At 33.6% G+C, this 15,966-nt stretch overlaps 1 protein-coding gene across 2 annotated transcripts in view; it reads left to right on the top strand.

The window, feature by feature from the left end:
* Window positions 1–15,966, top strand: part of LOC129234428 (chondroitin proteoglycan 2-like) — a 53,496-nt gene that overhangs the window by 19,732 nt on the left and 17,798 nt on the right. For both annotated transcript variants that reach the window (XM_054868428.1, XM_054868427.1), the window contains exons 3-4: window positions 5,762–5,980; window positions 9,770–9,979. In XM_054868428.1, the coding sequence (XP_054724403.1) occupies window positions 5,762–5,980; window positions 9,770–9,979 (429 nt within the window). The remainder of the gene's footprint in view (window positions 1–5,761; window positions 5,981–9,769; window positions 9,980–15,966) is intronic.

Raw genomic sequence — 15,966 nt, 5'->3', positions numbered from 1 at the left:
TAAAAATACTGTTTCAACGCAAGTTTTATTATAAATTGAATGTTTTTTCTTTATGTGCTGTAATTTTCAAAACCAATTTCCGATTTGTTCATTTTGAAAAAGATCAGTCATCTTAACCATTTCACTTTGCCCCACATTCCCCTATGTATATTTTTTAATTTTTACAACGTGAAAAGTTTTTCGGTATGAGGCTCATAGAAGTGAGATCAATTTTCAGGTTTTACACCAAAAAATAAGTGATAAAATCGTGAGAGAAAACAAATACCATTTTTGATGATTTTGTTAATGTTTGGGGGAAGGGGGGATACCCCCATGAGCCCCTTTTCTTGCTACAAATGTACCAACTTTGAAATTTTGCCTTCTCTATTGTCTTTCTGATGAATGTTATCGGTAAATATAATGCTCCTTTCCCTTCCAAATAAAAAAAAATGACTATGAAACAGTCTGAAACTGAAAAAAGAGGAGAGGGGGCTATTTTTAAAATTTAGTGGGTGATGAGGGAAACGATTTTCATAATTGGATTCAGGGCATCATTTCAAACGAGAATCAGCAAGAATGGTGTCAGAAGCATTCTGAGAGTTTATTTTATTTTATTTATTTATTTTTATTTTATTTTATTTTATGTTATTTTATTTATTTATTTATTTATTTAATTTTTTTTTGCAGCGTAGGATAGTCATTCTTGATTTTATTCCACCCCATCTACCGTAACGCTCAGTGGACATTAATTCGATCATTTTCAAATCATTGCCAAGCTTGTGAAACTAGTGATTTTTCTTTTTCGATCAATCGACTTCGCTATTTGTTCGTGACGAAGGTAAAATTTCATCATAGAACGAAACTACAGCTGAAGACACTTTTCATCTTATCCAAAAGGTGCAAAAGCACGTGTCCGCTCCTTACGGGGGGGGGGGGGGGGGGAGTAATCATATTGCTTGTTACTAATATTCGCTATGTTATTATTTTAGTATCATTATTATTTCGACGCAGATGTTTTTCGTGTCTTCTTTATCAAGCACGTTGATAAGATCTAAACTATCTAAATCCGCGGTTCCGAACGAATGGTCCACAAGCAGGCCCGGACTGGCCATAGACTTGATCGGGACTTTTCCCGGTGCGCCCTCTCGAAAGGCGCCCTTCTGTTGTTTTCTTATTTTCTAAAACAATGTTTTAGCAATATGGAAATAAATTATGTGGAACCAAGAAGTAATTTTGCATGTGAATATTTTCACATGCAAAAGCAATGTTCTTCTTATTTATATAAACGTTCTTTTATTACCCCTAATAAAGGCAATTAGTCCCCTCTCGTTTCGTAAACGGCTCCCAGGGCATCGTTTGTGGCTTATCTTTTGCTTCAAGGTTTAGTTCTGAGGACAAAAGCGGACCCATGGTGCTTCCCCAATAAAAAAGGGATGTGAGGTTGAAATTGACAGCACATATCTATGGTCAAGTCAGATGCCGCATTTTTTGTAGCTTCACAAAAAAAAAAAAAAAAAAAAAAAAAAACCGAGGACAGGACTGCACGGTGATTCCTAGACTTTGAGTCAATTCGCCCTTTTTGGAACTAAGATTTTCGCAAGGCGCCCACCCCAAAATAAAAGTATGACTTGTAACTAACGGTCAAAAATAAATACTAGTCGTGTATCTGCATTGAATACTGCAGAAGCTCTGTAAAAAAAATGGAAAAAAGTTTCATAAATAATAAGTTAAATTAGTTGAGAAAAAATAGTGAATTTTCGAAGTAGTCCTATGAGGACTGCAAGGCTCCTCGGGACACATTTGAGGAATTGCTGGACTAAACAATAAAGATACCGAGCAGTTTTAAAGATAAAACGTTTTCCGATTTTAAACTAAGCTTTGTCAATTAAAATCGTAACAAAAGTTCAAGATCCTTTCGTTGGCAAGCTTTGCGTTCAAAACATACTCCAGTTTTTGTAACTGGATTTAATTCCTTCACTTCCTTTTTAGCCAGAGGTGTGCACAAAGGAAGGGGGGTCATAGCATAACCTGCGGCATTGAATTTTTTTTTTGGGGGGGGGGGTAACTTAAGAGATTTTTTAAATCTCATCTTGGGGGTCACGTTCTCGGGGGAGGGGGGTGAGCTGCGTAGCACTTGATGAGGGAGTTCTTCATTGCCCTGGCGGTGAGGAGTTGTCGTCCTTGTGTAAGCTACAATACTATCTTAAAAATATTTATATTTGAATTTCTGCATAAAATCATTACATTATTACATTTTATGCTGCCTTTATACCATTTTGGGAAGTTTTTTAATACGTGTTTTCCTTCAGATGAAGCTCGAAAATCCCCGCCCCCCTCGCTATCCTGCTGACTTGTGAAGGTTATTATTAATAAATTTTTCCTCACTGAAACAATACAATTCATTACGAGCGAAAGGAAGTTTGAGTTTGAAAAAGCGATGTCATTAATAAGTAAAACGCTAGTGACGTTGCTAAGGGGGCCGAAGGGGGGCGGATGTCCGCTCCGGGTTTGACCTGTCTGAGGGGTCACACCCAAAGTGGAATTGCAAGTTTTTGAAAAATATGAAACTGAAATGCATTTTTAAGACTTCTAATTTGAAAATTTCCAGAGGTGGGACCGCTTGGACCCCAATATTTCCCACCCCACATCATGGAATTAATTCATACTACTATACTCAGAATTCGGTTCATATTGTCAATACTTGCTACCAAACGGCACGACCTTGAGGGTCACGGATTTGGACAAAATTCGAGACATAGGTCAATTCCAACTAGATATGAGCCCAGGTATAGCGGTTTGATTGCATAGGTCTTAGTTCGGCTGCAACGGGGGTCCAAAGTTGATAATTTGGACCCAGAAATGCAACGGAATTTCCTTTAAAATTACCACTTTTATCACTTTTTCTGCTATTGTCCTGAAGAATGAGCCGTTTGCATGCTTATCTTTGAATTAACTAAGTTGAATACTAATTTTTAAAATAAGCGATTCTCAAATTCAAATTGGCTACTACTTTTAATTTCAATAACTTGAATGTCAAAATAGCATAGTAACAAGATATTTATCGTTTGCAAATGAAACTAAATATTTTCGTTTTATATTAATCGTCTGCTAGTAACAAATATTTATCGTTTGCTAATAAAAATATTTATTTTAACTATATATTTATTGTCTGCTATCAAAGATATCCCACACTGATAAGCAAAAAATGGGAGAAGAGAAAAAAAAACTATGATTTGTTGCACATGGCACACAAAAGAACCAAAATACAAGATCGTTTCCACTTTTCAAATAACATAGATAATGCCTATAAATAAATACTGCCCTCCCTTATACTTAATTTACTAACAAAGGATAAAAAAGGTGTTGAGAGATCGAACACAGTGTCAAAGTCTGAAATTCCAATGGAAACGCCATTGCATTTCTGGGGCCAAACTAGCAACTTTGGACCCTCGTTGCCGAGAAACTACGGCCTATGCAGTCAAACAGCTTTATTTGCGCTCATATCTTGTGGGAATGGACCTATAGCTAGAATTTTGTCCAAATCAAGGTCGTGCCGTTTGGTCGTTAGACCTAGTAGTGACCTCTTATGCAAGAAAAAAACTTAAACCCATTATCTTTCCCTGTGCGAGAGATACGTTTAAAGTAATTACGAGGCAAACACAAATTTTCCCTCTTCCTCTCTATATCTTTTTTTTTTATGGAAGGTATCTTTCTAGGGGGTAATCAGAAAAGAGGATGTGCCTACACTCTTGGGAGGGGGAAGGTCTCTCCTACTATTTTTGTACTCGCGAAAAAAATGACTTCTCGTTTGGACATTTTCTGTAAAAAATAAAAAGGGCTTTATTTACTTCTCAATGCTTTTTTATCCCCTTAAAAAGTCTGCACTAAATTTTAATTTCTTTGATATTATGCAGGCTAAATCGACGCCCTTCAACTCAGCTTTCCCACGCCCTGTTGACCACCCAGTCCGGCCCTGTCCACAAGTGGGCCTCGGGAAGTATCGTCGCACTGGGCCGTGGACCCTAGTCGTGAGTTTAAGGGGTTACAGTACCTCAAAAATGATGAAACGATCAAAAAATTTTTTATTGCTTATTTCAAAACTAAAAACTATTCTGAACACAGGGAAAAAGTTTCGTTGCTTTAGTTCAAATATTTAAAAACGTATGAGTGGTTTTAGGCCATGCTCACTATGTGTTCTTATGCAAAAGAAAAACTTTAAACTGCTTTTTCTCGATGATGGTATTTTTGTGTTTTCATGTCATTAGAATCCCTAAGGATTTTTTCTATTGAAGATACAGCTTTAAAGTAATACTTTTTGCAATTGAGATAACATATTTGACAAAACTGTGCATTGGATAAGCATTTTATAAATTACTCATATGTTTAGAGCACCTTTAAAAACCATTTTTTTTTAATTTTGATTTTTTACATAATTAATCACAGAAAATTTCAGAAACTCATGAGCAAATGAAGGTACAGATTTTTAGAGATGATTTTAGTAATCGTTTAGCAAAAAAAAAATTTAATTAGTGCAAAAATAAAAAAGTCTTAAAAATTTCAAAAAATTGAAATTTTCTTCAATTTTTTGAATTTTTTAAAAATGTGTAGGCAATATTTTTAAATTTTGAAAATAAATTATTGATTAAGCAATAAGTATGCACGTTACGGTGTCAAAGAAATATACAATTTACTTAAATGAAAAATAAATGTTGGAAATGTACTGTGACCCCTTAAGTCCCTTGGAGTCTAATATCCGGGATAACTCACTGGTGAGATGTGCCGTCGCGGAAGATCTCTCCGTGGTTCGTAAGCTACGAGGAGATGTGTCAACTCAATTTACATATACACTTGCATGAAATCGTTAAATGAGGCAGTGAGAAGCAAAGGGATGCAAGTGAACATTTTCAAGTTTTGAATAAAACGCGTTGAAAGATAGCGTCTTAGGTAGACTTTCATAGAGTTTTATTTTCTAAACCATGCTGTACAGCAGCACCTACCAGTACTATTTCTTGCCCCAAGACAGAGGAGAGGTTCCCCTACTATTTGTACTGGTTATCTTCAAATTTTTAATTTTGCCACTTACATCCCTTTACTTCTCACTGCCTCCAATGTATTTAACAAATCACCAGACTTTGTAAAAAACAAAATCTTTTACCATTCAAACATCAAGGAAATTAGATTTATCACCAAAATTATCCATTGTACCAAACAAATACCAATTAGTTCGTAACGGTGACCAGATTATTTGGATGATGTTTGATATTTTGCTTGTCATTTTGCCTAAGCTTTTCTTGTAAAGGGCTCAACTTACTTTTTATTACCAACTACTGGTACCCGCACGGCTTTGCCCGTAATAGAAGAATTAAAAGGTCTTTTGGTTCGCCTGTATGTGTATATTTGCAAATAATGTATGGTGAATCTTCTCGCCAATTGGCTTGTACCCATGTTACGGTTCCACGTTATGATAATTTCGTAATTTACTTGTCCATCTTATGATATTTTTGTTCTTAAAATTGGAATAGAAAAAGAACCACATCGAATTTTCGAAAAATCGCTTCGAGGGGCACACCCCCATGCTACAAACTAACTTGGTGCCAAATTTCATGAAAATCGGCCGAACGGTCTAGGCGCTATGCGCGTCACAGACATTCTACAGACATCCAGACATCCTCCGGACAGAGAGACTTTCAGCTTTATTATTAGTAAAGATTCCATTTCAATCTTAGTATTGTATATGATTTAGAATAATTCTGTTATTATTCCTGTTCTCTTATTTTTTTAGTATTCAGCGAGAGGAACAATTGGAACCAGTACTCATCCGTGTCATGTCCGAGTAGAACTTCCGGAACACCGGTTCTTATTCCTCACCCGGATAACTGTCAAAAGTTCTACTTATGTGACAACGGGACACCATATTTGAGATCTTGCCAGTCGGGACTACATTTTAACAGCAAGATTCAAGCTTGTGATTATCCAGAGAATGTTAACTGTGAATCAGTAGGTAAGATTGTATGGATAAATTGATACATCTTGTAGATTGTTCATATTAAAGTAACTATAATGCATGTAAAAGATTAATGAAATTGGAGTGACCAAATTAAGTTAAAACCATTCCGCTAAAAATTTGCATTTCCGGCTGAGAAATATGTCGTTCATCGTAAAAGTGGTTTATCTTCATATTTTTAAAATGAGTATTTTTTTGGTATCACCTTTAGTTACATAATTTTGATTTAGTATAAAAGCGAAGTAAAACACTTTTCAAACATAAATCTCTAACGACTAATAAAAGCTGAACACTTGTGTCCCCCCCTCAAGAAAACATTTACAAAGGACTTTAAAATAAGGCATAGTAAAATCATTTACAAGGAGATACTATAGATGTATTATCTTGACTAATATTATAAAGAGAGAGGGCGGATTTCTGTGTGTTTATATGTTCGAGGTAATCTCCGGAACCACTGCACCTATTTGAAAAATTCTTTCACTATATGAAAGGTGCTTTCTTACTGAGTAACATAGGCTATAATTCGAAAAAAATCCGATAAATAGTTCTTTTTTTATTCAAATTTAGACCCAAATTTCACGTAAATTGCCTATTATTGGCTATTAAAGGGGTGAAAAATTAGATGCACATATTAATATTATATATCGTTAAAAAGGGTAGAATTTTCTGCGTTCTAAACAATTTATTTCAATGCTCTAACTTAATTACGGCGGGAGTAATTTGCGTTTTTAGCTCGAACTTTTTTAGGCTTAGCTGAAATTTAGGCGATACTTTCTTCATTAAATCTGTTAATAAAAAGGGAAGGAATTGTCCCACAGTTTTTTTTTTTTTTTGACAGCATTGGAAAAAGCGAGATTTTTTACTCCAGATCTCTCTCGACCTTTGGTCGAAAAAATTAGCTTCTATCTTCAAAGGAAAAAAAGTTACAAGCGTTTTTAAATCAATTTCGAAATATGTCATTTTGCTTCAGGTTGTCAACCATTTTATTTTCGTGTTTCCATGGTTACGCTTTTTGAATCCATTGTGTATTTAATTATTTTGCATCTGATTTTCAAACTATTTTATTTCATGTTTCCATGGTTACGCTTTTAAATTTCATCTTTCGCATTTTAATTTCTTAAAAGTATTCGCAACTCCAACGAACTATAGGGGGCACTGCAGTCACTGTCTAATGGCGGACGAAAAAACTAAAACAAGCGCACGTGGTAACGAAGAAAATGCCAATAAGCCTAGTAAATTTGGTTCGTATGCATGATTTTTTCGCTTTATTCTTTTTAAATTAATTTTCAAAGTCTTGTTGATATTCTGGCCCACGTAGAAAAAAATGAAAGTTCAAGAAGCATTACTAAACGTCAAACATTAATGTAAACTACGTAGTTCGTAGTTCTAAGCAGCCAGTTTCACGATATTGAATTCGATATTTATCAATTCTTGATAAAACTAAATAATAATTGTGGCCTGACAAGAATAACAATTAATGCTAGAAAATTTAATATGACATTACAAATTATTATCAAAAGAAGATGATACTTCTTTGCCTTGCTTGGCTACCGCTTATTGTTTTGCATTTGTAGCTGAGTCATTTCTCTCAAATTCTCGAATCGGTTAATTTAAAAATTTTTTGTTTCGATGTTTCTAATTTCTGAGTTACAATTTAATTATGTCATGTTATGCAAATCATCAACAAAATTCTCACGGATATATGGTAGTAGTTTTCTTTTCAGTTGATTGACCATTATTTCTTTTTACTTATCGAATTGTGTAATCTTACTACCATTTTATTCCACTCATGATAAAAATTAAAAATGGTTTAACTAAAAACGCGAAATCTCGCCAAGGCTACTTTGCTCGCACAATACTAAAACTACAACCCTAAACAAATTTGGCGAAACCTTTCAGCTGAAAATAAAAGGAATAAAGTAAATTCTTTCTCGGTTAAACATTTTACATTTTGTTCTACGATAATATATTCAAGAAAACATTTTGCATACCGTTCATTCCAACTGAATGCTGCTGTAAAATATGGTTAGTTAAATTTTTTAAGATTTAAAAAAAAAACCCATATTCTTACAAATTCATACAAAACAATAAAATGTTTTACCTTGTATAACGTTATCCAAGTTTGTTAATCCAGAGTTTTCGCTTTAACCATTTCTCAATCAACTCACATTTTAGAAGGAAGTAAGGAAAGCTAACATTATCTGAGAAGCTCGAGAATACTACTAAGGGACGAAACAATTTCTGTAGCTGAAAGCTACAGAAATCGAACTAAGACACATCGATTGCGTTGATAAATACTCAGAACAAACTAACTGCGTTTACGTCAACAGATACACATGGAACGCAACGTGGCAATGTTTTAGTTTTCCCGGCAGTTTTATAAATCACCGCAAGGTAGCGTATTCGAGCGCTGGAGTTGCGAATTTCAATATCTGTCGTCATTATTTGGGAGGGTAATTTTACATGGTGTTTTCTTTCTTTTATTTAAGTTATTCTTAAAGTTATTAAGTTATTCTTTTAATTAATTGTTGAATGTATGTCACTTGACACAATTTTTGTTCTCAAGGTAGACCGGGCAAAGCCGGGTAACGCAACTCTTAATATGTAAAGATTTGAAAGCTACTGTTAAGGTGATTTTATACCTTTTTGTTTGTTTGGCGAAACATTTATTATTGCCAAAGAAAAAACATCCGCTTCACTCGCAAAAGGGCTGGGTTCCGGTAGCGTGTTCGCTTGGCACGTTAGGCGCTGAGCAGTTCAGTCTAAGATTATTGTTTTAAGGCAACCGTTAATGTAATTCATTGTTTTGGCGATTTGTTTTGAAAGAAAAGAAACTTTTGATTTGTTTTTATCCGAGTGAAATGTACGACATTTTCTTCTTTTTTTCTGACGATGATTTTTGAATGTACCACGGTTTTTTTTCTTTCGTTAGACGGATAGATTATGATATCGTGGTTGCTGGGCAAGTTTGGCGATAAACAAAAGAGCTGCGGAATTATTTTTACGTTTGAAAGATATTATTTGATGTCTTTTTTTGTTTATTTGGCGAAATATTTTAAATTGCAGTAAAAACCGCTTCACTCGCTAAATAGACTTTTAAAGCAACTGTAAATCTAATTTAATGATTTGACGAAAAGTTTTAAATTCCAAAGAAACTTAAATAGTTTTTTTTTTTGAAAAGGTGTGTACGCATTTTATACAAAAAAAAAAAAAAGAAGATCATTCTATTAAATTTTTAGCACGGGCATCGCTGTGCGGGTAGTACTAGTTAGTAATACATCTATGGGAGATACTCCACTTTTGCAATGAGCGACACAAATAAATGTATTGCCTTTAACTGTGAACTATTAAAAATATTGCCATAAGGACTTCGTTGATATAAGCTTTAAATTTCTTTCAAAAAATCGAAATTTTTTTGCTTGTATGAGGTTAGGAAAGGAGAAACCAAACGCTGTTTTGCTGTTGGTGACCGTAAAATCATGTCAAATAAATAAATAAATGAATAAAATAAAATCAAAGTACCTTTTATTAGTTTGGTAATACTCATAGCGGGTATGTTTCTATAATTGAAATTTTGCCTCAATTTGCAAATTGAAAAGCAATAATCATTTTGCTTTGGCAATGTCTTGAAGATCGAAATATTTTAGCGCCCAGACTTCGGCTCCAAAAATTTAGCAGCATTTGGAAAAAAAAAAAAAAGATATCTCAGTTATCGAAATCCTCCCGCAATGACCAACAGAATAATACGCAAGTTCACAAATTTAATGCGTATTCATTTACTTCCAGGATTCACCAGATCACCTTTAGGTAAAATTAAGGAGGAGGAGAGTGTCTGTCCGAGTGGGAAATCTGTTCTCTTGCCTCACCACCAAGAATGCGAGAAGTTCATCACGTGTGAGAAAGGAGTCGCGCATCTCCAAAGCTGCCCCAAAGGTCTCCATTTCAACCCAAAAAAACAGATTTGTGATTACCCCGAAGAGGCTGGGTGCCTCAATAGTAAGTTTATGTTTGCCCACTCAATTTCAAATAGAGACTTTTATTTTTGTGTTCGTGACTTTTTGAAAAATTTTGCAAAATAGGAATGCGGCATGACTCCCAGGCAAGTGCCACGTCCTACACTAAACATACGGGGATCAACCACTGTGTAATGAATGATTTAGAAAGCAATTGATAAAAAATATTAGTTTTTTTTTTTAATTTGTCGAATTAAACTTGTTGCATATTCATCATGAAATAGCACTGCATAAATTACTTTGTTTTACGTGCACCCAGTAGCGTAAATATGGGGTCTAGCGCCCCTGACGAACTGAAGAAATTGCGCCCCTCCTTCCAAGGTCGTGGGAAGTTCCACGTGGGAAGTTATCGGAAAACCTTGAGACACCCCCCCCCCCCTTTTTTTTGAACATTTTGATTAATTGATTCGGCCAGTGGTTGGAAGTAGCGTGCTACAAGTAGCGACGCTACTGTAGTAGCTACATTTTTTAGTAGTTTGTAGTGTAGCGTACTACTTTTGAAAAAAAGTAGAGTAGCGAGTAGTTCGATACAAAACAAAGTAGTTTGTAGCGATTTCGAAAAACCAGTCGAACCTCCCTTGATCGAACTTCCACATATCGAAATTTTCTATATATCGAAATCCCAGCAAATTTCTATGTTCATTATATAGAAAAATTGTTTCTATATATCGAAAAAATCTCTATATATCGAAGTTTTTTTCGAGACATTCGTAGATTTTTTTTTCCACTATAAACTATTTGTCTCATGAAAAATGAAAGTTAGAGGAGAAAATTACGTTCACTGAAGGTTGCTACGGAACTCATAAGAAAGCTGGGGTTGAAGGGTGTGTAGTTAGTCGTTGTTCCGTTCTGAATTTCTTAAATTCCCTCAAGTTTATTTCAAATCTTAGCTGTAACCAGTAACACTGTAAAATCAGTTTCAAATTATCCCTTTTGTTTGTTGATTATCATTTCTAATCTTCTTAGCTTCAGTAAAAATCATTCAAGTTAAGTTGATTGATTTTTTACTTTTCTCTTGGTCACATTGTTAAAACGAAAATCCCCTAATGTTGCGATCAAGTTGAATTGCCGAAGAATATGAAGATGTATGGTTGGCGTAAAAATGTAATTTCTGTTAATTTTTTAATCATTAACTTTCATTTAATCCGATACTCGTATATAAATAATAAATTGGGTTTCATACACGAAAATTAGCTTTTATTTTAATGTTTTAGGATACTTGTATGATAAAATAAGATCGTTTCCATATATCGAAATTTCTATGTATCGAATTTTTTTCCGGCAATTTGCTACTTCGATATATGGAGGTCCGACTGTACTTTTAAATAAAGTTTCAAAAAAAAAAAAGAAACGAATCTGACAGGTGGAAGTCTTAAACGACTGAAAGTTACACCATCAGATACGCGTAAGACTTAGAAAAATACGAGCTGACCTCAGCAGGGTTGCTATTTTGTCCACTTTTTTGTAAAAAAATTTGGGTTGCTATTTTGTTGTTGTCTGGGACGCCGGGAGAAACTGAACAAAATGGACAAAACTGGACGAAATGGACAAAATGGACGAAATGAAAAATAAACTGATTATGCATACATAAATTTATTGTTATAGTTTGTATTAGTATATTATTCTAATATATTTTCTATTATGAATTAATCATTTAATTAAAATAGAATCATTAGCTTTAGAATTTCATAAATCTAAAAAAAATTAATTACACACCGGTGCAGCTAGTTTTAGATCATAATTTACTTAAAAGTAATAAAATTTAACAATGTTAATAAGCTATTGGGCGTGATTAGACGAGTATATGCAATAGTAGAAAATAAACTCAATGAGAAAATCAAATGAAATGCTTGGAGATATACATACAAAACAAAGATTTACAAATTAAAAATATTTTATAACTGTTATATTTTTCAAGTTTTTATTGATGTCGCCCCATAGTAAAATATTTATGTACTCAGCATATTTTACGAATATGTTAATGTCATATAAATTAAGAAAAATTACTACTTTAGTAGGGTTATGGGTACTTAGAACAGTGTACCAGAAGAGGCAATAATAGGCAAGATGGTAGATAGCTTTAAAAGGACCAAAAATCTTCATTGGGGCTAATAAATTGATTAGGGAACAGCCAAGTCAGAGCCTGTTGCTGATCATCACATTTGTATTTGTATTGCAAGGACAGATTTTACTTCATGCCAACATTTCTTTTATTAATATCAAGTAGGTTTTCTTTTCTTTTTTTGAAATATAATTTTTAATGTTTTGGAACTCCAACCTTTAAAAACTTTTTATTTCTACTTTTTAATTTTATAAATGCACTTATTATGGGTAATAAACCTCTATATCACAGATAAACATCTTAAAATTTACAGCTGATGTGCTTGTTTTCTAAATGCTATTACATGCATTATAATATATTTTAACACTCATTTGATTTCTTAACACATTTACATAAACTTCAACTGGTTTTTTATTTTTATTTTCACTTTAAAATATTTTACTATCGATTGTTTATATACATATTTATGTATGCTATTTTTGTATTAAAATATTACTTAAATAGGAAAAAGCTATATAATTTTTTATTACTTTCAAACTTCAAATTTTTAACTCAAAACTTTCAGTTTACGCATGAAGTGGACAAAATGGACGAAACGAATAAAATACATTTTGTCCGGGACGGTTTTTTCCAATTTTTTTCCGGCGGTTTTTTCCGGGGTGGACAAAATAGGACAACCCTGAACCTCTGACATATGGTACCGTACGTTCTTTGTTTGACGCCATTAATTTGTTTGGCGAGATGTTCAAATTTCCCCAATATTATAGATAAAGGGTTAAACTTCCGACCATAGGTCGAGCTAGATCTGGAGTAAAAAAAAGCAGCTCTATCGAATGCTGTCAAAAAGAAAACGGTAGGACAATTCCTTCACTTTTTATTGATGGATTTAATGAAGAAAGTAGTTCCTAAATTTCAGCTAAGCCTAAAACAATTCGAGCTAAAAACGTAAAAAACTCCCGCCGCAATTAAGTTAGAGCATTGGAACAAATTGCGTAGAACGCGGAAAATTCTTCCCTTTCCAACGATATATAATAGTAATATGTGCATGTAATTTTTCACCCCCATATTCCATAATTTATGCGAAAATTGGACCTAAATTGGAATAATAAAAAAAAGAACTATTCATCGAATTTTTTCGAACTGGTCTGCAAACCCTTCGAAACTTAATGTCTCGCGAAAATAATTGCTTTTACAGTATTCACCTCATAAAGAAGCTACTGTTATAGAACATGATGATATGAACTGCCATGTTTATTGTAAGCTGGCCGTAGGCCATGGCCGACTTACAATAAATACGAGTATTACAGTGTTATATAAGAGTGTGATAAGGGGCCATTCATTAATTATGAATGGATCCCTAAGGGAAGGGTGGGTTAGAAAACTTTTTACATACCCTTACTTTGGGTGGGGGGGGGAGGTCAATATTATTCTTAAGTAATAATTTCCAAGTCGACATTTTATATCAGAAATCGCGCGGTCAAGTGGTTTGGCAGGGATCATATTTTATTTGCGTCTGGAGGACGTCACGGTGTGTGTGTGTGTATTAGAGTGTCTCAAAAAATCGAAAGTTGAATTTTTAAGTCGCAAACAATCTAATATTTTTCCTTTACATCAAAACAATTGTAAAAAAAGTTTCATATAATTTGAACAACGGCAACCAGTGCCGACTTCCGTCTGAAAGTGTGACCCAGCACTTGTAATGCTAGGCCAAAAAAAAGAAAACTTTTTTTTTAGAAACTAGAAATTTCTGTTGATAAAACGTCATCCATAGATCCCACGAAAAAATTTATTCAACATTTAGGTGCCCCACACTTGACCTAAAACTTGTAATTTTCTTCAAAAAAAAAGAAAAAAAAAGATTTTTTTTTTCAATACATATTTAAAAAATGCAAGGTAAATTTTACGAAATTATCAAGCTGAAAAATAAAAACAGTTAAGTAGGTAATTCACGTTAAATAGAAATTTTTGCTCTACTGCAATATTTCTTCCAACATAGTACTCAAAGATATGGATTTTTTTCAAGGTTAAGTTAATTTTTCATTTTAAATACATTATTTTTTATTATTCGTTTGCAAATGTTGATTTGAAAATGTGTTCGCTAATAATTTTTGATTTTTATATTTTGTTTGAATTTAATTTTTAAAAAGACAAACAGAAAAAATTCAATTTTTCGAAGACAGTTTTAAGTTTTAGGCCAAGTGTGGGATATCTAAAATTTTTTTAATTTGAATAAATGTATTTATGGAACATGTGGGGTATGGGGTGTAGGGGCAACGTTTTATCAACAGAAATTTCGAGTTCCTAAAAACTTTTCTTTTTGATTTGGCCTAGCATACAAGTGCTCGTTTACACTTTCAGAAGCAAGTCGGTACGGGTTGCCGTTGTTCAAATTATATGAAACTTTTTTTCACAATTGTTTTGACATAATAGGAGAAATATAAGAAGGTACAGTGAAAACCTGTGTAAGTTGACCACTTGCGGTTCACTACTTTAGTGGTCAACTTACAGAGGTTGATTTATCTGGTAATGGCTAATTCCGCGTCTGATAAGAGCGGTCAACTTAGACAGGTGGTCAACTTACAAGGGTGGTCAACTTCACAGGTTTTACTGTATGCGACTTGAAGAATCGACTTTCATTTTTTGTGGGACACCCTAGTGTGTATGCTCTTTATTTACTTTTTTTTTTGAAAAGTAGCGAAGTAGCGACTACATTTCAAAAGTAGTTTGTAGTTGCTACATTTTCAAAAAAGTAGCTGTAGTTGTAGTTAACTACATTTGTAACAAAGTAGTTGTAGTTGTAGTTCGCTACAGGTAAAATGTAGTTTTTCCAACCACTGAAATCAACTCCTATAATGGAAATTAAATTTTTTCTCTTTTGTTTAAAATATGTTTTTCTTCACCTAAATCAATTTTATGTATATGTATGCCTATGTAAAATTTAAATCAAATTACACCTGCATCTATTTACATTTTCAAGTAGCCGAGTTGTACTTCTTGAATTAAAAATTCACTGTCAGGAAAGAATTAAAAATTTGAAGGTTGAATTCTTTCACATTTTAAATCCAATGCTTTTCATTTATTTATTTTTTAAAAAGTAGCGAAGTAGCGACTACTTTATAAAAGTAGTTTGTAGTTGCTACATTTAAAAAAAAGTAGTTGTAGTTGTAGTTAACTACATTTGTAATAAAGTAGTTGTAGTTGTAGTTCGCTACAAAAAAAATGTAGTTTTTCCAACCACTGGATTCGGCAAATAGGAGGCAGCATTGTAAATTTTTTTCTTATTTTCTTCTTTGGAATTGTTTTCAATGATGCCCCCCCCCCCCCTTCTCAGTAGATTGTATGTTCCCCCTCTAGCTCTTTTTCTTGCGAGTTCTTTTTTTTTTTTTTTTGTTTAATTCTTTTAAAGCATTTTTCAAATTCTATAATAAAAAAAAACCTTAATTTTTTTTTCCAATCAGTCGAAATGCCGCCCCCCTGGCTGCTGCGCCCCTGGCGAGAGCCGCTCCTGTCAACCCCTGGTTACGCTACTGCGTGCACCATGAGATTTTTCTACATATATGACCAAAGCGTGAGGCACCTCCCTAGGACGACATAAAATTATTGTGAGCGTGGTAAGCAGAGTAAAACTGTCAATACTCGTATTATAATATAAAAATACTTAAATATGTTGTGGTGCATAAAAACTATTTTGTTCAAAATCTGGTGTTGTTTTTTAAAAATCAGAAATCTCCAACCTTTTTTATTCGAGGGCCACATCGAAAATGTTTGGAAGTCAGGCGGGCCAACAATTCAACAATATTTCAGTTCAAATGGTCTAGTTTTGCGCTAGCCCATACACACACATCTACTTTTTTTTTTTCTTTTTTCATTTTTAATTTAGCGATCAGTGATGGTTCTTGACATTTTCT

This window comes from Uloborus diversus, chromosome 1 (assembly GCF_026930045.1).
Source record: "Uloborus diversus isolate 005 chromosome 1, Udiv.v.3.1, whole genome shotgun sequence".
NCBI classification, from domain to species: Eukaryota; Metazoa; Arthropoda; class Arachnida; order Araneae; family Uloboridae; genus Uloborus; species Uloborus diversus.
The sequence above is the reverse complement of the archived record's forward strand: the minus strand, read 5'-3'. Positions and strand labels throughout refer to the sequence as shown.